The sequence below is a fragment of the Rissa tridactyla genome, chromosome 20 (genome assembly GCF_028500815.1).
Source record: "Rissa tridactyla isolate bRisTri1 chromosome 20, bRisTri1.patW.cur.20221130, whole genome shotgun sequence".
Classification (NCBI taxonomy): domain Eukaryota; kingdom Metazoa; phylum Chordata; class Aves; order Charadriiformes; family Laridae; genus Rissa; species Rissa tridactyla.
The window spans coordinates 5,659,429-5,665,553 of NC_071485.1; the positions used below are offsets into that span (position 1 = coordinate 5,659,429).

At 67.5% G+C, this 6,125-nt stretch overlaps 1 protein-coding gene across 4 annotated transcripts; it reads right to left on the minus strand.

The window, feature by feature from the left end:
* Positions 1-46: 46 nt before the first annotated feature.
* On the minus strand, positions 47-3,358 carry LOC128900052 (collagen alpha-1(III) chain-like). Of its 4 annotated transcripts, XM_054180762.1 has the most exons (5): positions 2,742-3,358; positions 1,426-2,649; positions 912-1,338; positions 750-804; positions 47-672 (listed from the first exon to the last, which is right to left on the minus strand). In XM_054180762.1, the coding sequence occupies exons 1-2, from the start codon at positions 3,091-3,093 to the stop codon at positions 1,631-1,633; spliced, it is 1,371 nt and encodes a 456-aa protein (XP_054036737.1). In that variant the 5' UTR covers positions 3,094-3,358; the 3' UTR covers positions 47-672; positions 750-804; positions 912-1,338; positions 1,426-1,630. The 4 variants fall into 4 exon arrangements, with proteins under 4 accessions (XP_054036737.1, XP_054036738.1, XP_054036735.1 ...); XM_054180763.1 differs by having other exon boundaries at positions 912-2,649; XM_054180760.1 differs by having other exon boundaries at positions 750-2,649.
* Positions 3,359-6,125: the final 2,767 nt, after the last annotated feature.

A 6,125-nucleotide genomic window follows, 5' to 3' on the forward strand; every position in this document is an offset into this window, starting at 1 on the left:
TCCCCGGACCGGGCAGCCGGCCCTGGGTACCAGCATCCTCCCGGAGCGGTGGGCGGCAGGGGGGAGGCGGGTGCGTGTGCTGAGTTTTGCAAGGGCTCAGCGCCCCCGCCGCCGGCTCAGCCTCCCCGCCCCGTGATGGAGCAGCTGAAGATGAGCTGTCAGGAACTTGGCAGGACCCCGAGGTCCTTGTGCAATCCTTCCAAGTGTCCTCGTTTCTCCAAGCCTGCGCAGGCGAGGTTTGCGGAGGGCCTGCGCTGCGCCTCCGGGGGGCTGCATCCCAGGGGACCGGGGGCACCCTGCACCCCCACGGAGTGGGGGGGGCGGGGTGTCAGCCCCCAGGGGGCTGTAAGGAGGGTGGCGTGGCACGGCTGGAGCGCGTTCCATGGTTGTAAGCCGGGAAATGCACCCCACGACCCAGCCGGTGCGTGAGCTGCCTTACTGCCCGCTTTCTGCTCACACCCACCCCCCCCCCAAAAAAAATGATGCTCCTCATCATGTTGCTCTTGCCCACGCTGGATCCATCGGGATCTGCCCAGGATGGTCACAGAATCTCGTCCCCAAAAGGGTCCACCGCCAGGCACGGTCCTGGCCCCTGCCAGCCCTTACCTGGGGACCCCCATCTCCTCCCCACCCCGGGGGGCCGGGCTCGGGGCTTGTCCTCCCTGGTGGCCCCTGGAAGAGCAGAGAGGGGGCTCAGCAAACCCCCCCCATCACCCCGGGGAGCCTCGGGGCTGCGAGCCTGTACTCACCACCTCTCCATGAGGGTCTGGGGCCCCTTGTCGTCCCCCGGGAGCTTTTCTGCCCCTGGGTGAAGGCAGGAGGAAGGGATTTAACAACGGGGCAGTGGGCGAAGGAGGTGATGCTCAGCCACGCAGCTCCACACCTCCCTCCCCCAGGACCCCTTCTCTCACCCCTCGGGTGGCCAGGGGTCTCCGCTTTGCCCTGGGGAGGAGAGTGCTGTGGCACGGTGCCCGGTCCTGCTCGGACGGCTGTCCCGGGATGGAGGGATGGTTGCACTGGCTGGTGCAATGCCCCCCCTCCACGCCGTGGTGGCCAGCTTCTCCGGGAGGTCCCTGCAGGGATGTGGCACGGTCTGGTGCCAGGGTGGAATAGCCAGGTCCTGGCTCTGCCCCATTTCCCCCAGCACCCCCAGCCATCCCATCGTGACCACCTCCCATTCCCCTCCCGGATCTCGCTCTTCCCTGCCCATCCTGGAGGTCTCCCCGCCGCTGCCAGCTCTCCCTGGCCTTGGCCACCGCCACCATGGGTGCCCGCAGGAGCCACGGGATTAGCCAGGAGGCAGGGACATACTTGCTCCCTGGGGTGACCCGCGAAGACCTGCAAAGAGCCGGAGGAGGGCAGCCGGGGGGCGGTGGGCACCCATGCTGCAGGACGGAGCCACGTTGGGCTACAACAGCCCCTCACCTTCGGTCCACGCTGCCCCGGGCATCCCCGCATCCCTCAGCTGCCATGGAGACCCCACGGTCCCTGCACCCCCTGCGCTCGGGAGGTGACAGGGGGACATCAGAGGCAACGCGGTGATGGGTCCCCTCGCCCCCAGGGCCACCCACATGTGTCCCACAACCAACTCACGCCGTGTTCGTGCTCACCCTTGTGCCCCTTGCTGCCGTCACCCCCGAGCACAGAGACCCTGGGAGCGGCAGCCGTGACCCCCCCGGCCCGATGACGGACCCCGGGCTGGGAGCCAGCGTGGCTGGGCTCCCTTCCCAGCCGGGAGAGGAAGGACTTGAGCGGAGCCGAGCTCCCAGGGCTCCTCCTGGCCCTGGGAAAGGGATCCGGGGCTGTGCGTGCAGCACGGGGGTGCAATTCCCCCGGAGACGGGGAGCATGGTGAGACCCCCCCCAAAAGGTATGGCACCGGCACAGCCGTGCCCATCGCTCCCGGTGAGACCGGGCATGGCTGGACCCCCCCCACCTCCTCGCCCCAGCGCTGCTGGTGTTCGCGGATGGGCTGGATGATGATGCAGGGAAGATGATGGAGGCGGTGACATGAGTTTGGCTGCAAGGTGGCGGGGGAAAGCTGGCAGGGGCTCTGGGGGCCAGCCGGCCCGGTGTGACACCCCACAGCACCCCGTTGTCCCCTCCAGAGCGGGCTGACCCCCTGGTGATGGTGGCGGTGAACGCCACGGGGCTGGGGGACCTGCAGGAGTCGGGGGGGATGGCTGGGGAGCTGGGGGCAGCAGGAGCTGGTGAGGACAGGCCATGGCAGGGTGGGTGGTGGGGTCCCCGCGGGCTCTGGGCTGGGGAGCCACCCCCTCCCACAGCTGCCAGAGGTGTCCCTGCACCTGCCTGGGGCTGCAAAGTCCAAGAGGTCCCGGTGGCCCTTTGCTGTCCCCTCTCCAGCAGTTCCCTGTCCTTCTGGAACCAGGGAGCCCAGAACTGGACCCAGTGCTCCAGCCGGGGCCTCCTTGGGGCAGAGCAGAGGTGCGGGGATGACCTCCCTCCACCTGCTGGCCACGCTCTTCTTGATGCCCCCCAGGATGCAGGCAGGGAGCGATGGACCACGGACGGGGGCCAGTAGCCCAGCCTGCGTGTCCTGCCACACCGGGTGACCTGCCTGCTCTGCCGATGCGCGGGACACGACCCATCCCATGGGCTGGCCGTGGGGAGAAGGTGACCGGAGCCAAACCTTTGGGAATGAGCAAACTGAGGGACCAAAGAGTGTGGTCGGGGCTGAACCTGCAGGTTCACAACCCCAGGGTGACCGGGGACATCCCTTACCTCCGCTGCGGGGGGGTCCGCGGTGTGGGGCTGGGGCAGCGCCGGATGGTGCAGCTGAGTGTGGGATGCCAGAGCTGGCCGCCTGCACGGGAGGACGACCGTCTCCTCCTCCTCCTCCTCCTCCAGCAAGGCTTGGGAGGATGCGGGGTGCAGGATATGGGGTGCTTTCGGGGGCTTTATGTATTCCAGGGCTGGAGAAAACATCGTATGTCTGACACGTCAGCGGGAGCTGCCTTTTGTGGCCACGGAAGAGTCTCCCGGGCTCCGTGGGGCTGGACCAGCCGTGGGGCACAGGCCATGGCACCCTACGGCCGCCACCGCTGTGCCAGGAGCTCCCGGGGCAGGAGACCATCGCTGGTGGAGGGCGACGGCGGTGCTTGGAAAACCACGTCCGCAAGGGAACCGGGATCCCAGCGTGGGAACGCCAGGCTGGTGGGAAGAGAGGGGGGGGGTGGGGGAAAAAAACCCTCCACCGAGAGCCCCGCGCCGTGAGAAAGGGGCGATATCAGGGTGGAAACCAGCGGCCAGACCCTGACATAATGGATTTACATCATCCGGGGACTCAGCCCTCAAACATCCTTCCCAGCAGAGGGATGGAAACGGAAAGTATTTTCAAAGCCAGGCTTGTTTTTCACGGTGGGGGGGGGTGGGGGGGGTGGGAAAGGGGCGGGGAGGGGGAATCTGTTTGTTTTCTCGGGAGACCAAGCGAGAGGTCGGAGATGAATCGGGGCGGTTGGTTGGTCCCCGCGTTCCCATCCCCGGGGCTGGGGACGGCGTCGGGGACGGCGAGCGAGACCAGTTTGCGGGAGTTTATTTACTGGCGTGGGAAAAAGGGGAAAGGGGGGGAAAAAAAGGGAAAAAAAGGGAAAAACCCACCGGCTGTAGGCTTTGCAACGGCCGGGCTAAGGAAGAAAACACATCCCAAGGTGGTCCGCTCTTTTGGGGGCGGAAAATAACAGCCCCCAGACAAGGCGCGAAGGAGGTTTCCCCACCGTCGGCGGCGCCTGGTGGGAACGAGCCAGGCTGGGAACGCGGGAGGTCCCTGAAAAGCAAAAGGGGAAAAAGGGCTTTGGAAAAAGGATGGGGGGGGGGTCAATGGGCAGGGGAGGGAGCGGGGCCCGGATGCCTGTGTGCATCCAGCGTGTCCCCGAGGCAAGTAATTGTGTGCAGGAACACGGAACGCTTCAAAAAAAAAAAAAACAAACAAACCAGAACAACAAAAAAACATTAACGCAAGTTATAGGAGTGTTGTTAAGACGATCGGGCCGTGTTTGTGCGGCAGCGGCAAGAGCGGGAGACGCTGCTCGGGATGACGGGATGGACAGGCCCCCCCTCAGCCCCCCCACAGCACTTCCCAGGCTGGGGCTGGGATGTCCGGGAGGGACACGGGACACGTACGGGGATGGGCAAGGGGACAAAGCAAAACGGCCCCCCAGGACGGGCAAAGCAAGGCTGAACTGGGAGGGACGTGTGGCGAGCGGGCGGCTGGACCCCGCTTCCCTCCCCAGGGTGGGGGCACCCGCACCCCGACTTGGGGGGGACGCAGCCGCCCCGACCCCCTGCATCCCCCAGGGTGGGAGGTGGCAGAGGGCAGGGAGCGAGGTGACATCCCTCGGAGCACCGCGGGGACGTCCTGCCCTGTCCCCTTCACCACCCCGTCATGGCCCCCCCACCCTGTTGGGTGGCCAGGGTGCCCTGGGCATGGCCAGCTGCAAAGTTTGGTGGCCTCTGGCCGGTGACGGGCTCTGCTGAAGTGGCAGAGCTTTGACGGCAGGTGTCACTCACAGACCTCGGCGCACACGCATGCACACGCACACGCGTGAACACGCACACGCGTGAACACACACGCGACCACGCGGCCCAGCCAGGGCTGACGGTTGCCCTGCTCTCTGGGCACCCCCCGGCCACCCTGCGGTGGCTCCCCCTGCTCCAGGGTTGCTCGCCCACCCTCCCTGGGGTGCTAGCCCAACTCCTGGGCTGCTTGCCCACCCGCCCCAGGGCGCCCAGCTCCTGGCAGGCCCGTGACCCGGGCGGGCTGGGTGCCTCTGGGTGCAGGGCTGCCTTTGGGGTCGGGGACGGATGGCAGAGGGAGCCCCGGCCCCGCGCCCCTGCAGCATCCCTGGGGGGTGGGTCCTGGCTGCGCCCCCCCAGGAGGAGGCAGGGTGTCACTGGGGGATTTGCAGGGTGCTGGCAGCTTCCCAACGCCTGCCGCAGGGCCTGGAGCCCAGGGATGTTTGGGAAGGGTGGGGGGGGCTGGGGGTGCTGCCTCCTCCTCCTCCGGCAGGATGGAGGATGGGGGGGTGCAGGGTCTGGGGTGCAGGACGTGGGGTGGCAGGACCGGGGGTGCGGGACTGAGGGTCCAGCACCAGGAGATACAGGGTGCAGGGATGGGGAATGCAGGGAATGCAGGAGTGGGGCTGGGGAACACAGGATGGGGATGCGGGACCAGGACGTGGGGGCGCGGGAGGAGGGGTAGGACTGGGGGATGTGGATGGGGGGGTGTGGGATGGGGATGTGGGGTGCAGGACCAGGACATGGGGGTGTAAGGGGGGGGTGTAGGACTGGGGGATGTGGATGGGGGGTGCGGGATGGGGATGGGGGGTGCAGGACCAGGACATGGGGGTGTAAGGGGGGGGTGTAGGACTGGGGGATGGGGATGGGGGGTGTGGGATGGGGATGGAGGTGCAGGACCAGGATATGGGGGTGTAAGGGGGGGGTGTAGGACTGGGGGATGGGGATGGGGGGTGTGGGATGGGGATGGAGGTGCAGGACCAGGATATGGGGGTGTAAGGGGGGGGTGTAGGACTGGGGGATGGGGATGGGGGGTGTGGGATGGGGATGTGGGGTGCAGGACCAGGAGATGGGGGTGTAGGAGGGGGGTGTAGGACTGGGGGATGTGGATGGGGGCTGTGGGATGGGGATGTGGGGTGCAGGGTGGGGGTTATGGGGTGCAGGAGCACAGGTTGTGGGGTGCAGGACTGAGGGACAGGGTGCTCGGGGGGGGGGTGCAGGACCGGGATTGAGGATATGGGACAGGACTGGGGGGGGCAGGATCGATGCAGGGGGATATGGGACGGGACCCGGAGGGGCAGGATCGGGACCGGGGGATACGGGATGAGATCGGGGGGGGTCAGGATCTGTGCTTGGGAACGTGGGATGGGACCGGGGGGGAGCCAGGGTCTGTGCTTGGGGATACGGACGGGACCGTGGAGGGGCAGGATCGGTACCGGGGGATACGGAACGGGACCGGGAGGTGCGGGACAGGACAAGGGGGAGCACGACCGGGACCAGGGGGTGCAGAACGGGGTCCGGAGGCTGGGAAGGGGGCGCAGGAGCGGGGGCTGCTGTCCGGGACCCCGGCAGCGGCACGGCCCCCCCCACCCT

What these genes read in the sequence shown, in the direction of transcription:
- LOC128900052 (XM_054180762.1), bottom strand. Translation starts at nt 3,093, where the DNA reads ATGGTCTCCTGCCCCGGGAGCTCCTGGCACAGCGGTGGCGGCCGTAGG. An exon ending in CGGACCCCCCCGCAGCGGAG is followed by an intron (nt 2,650 to 2,741) that starts GTAAGGGATGTC and finishes TCATTCCCAAAG; the next exon opens with GTTTGGCTCCGGTCACCTTC.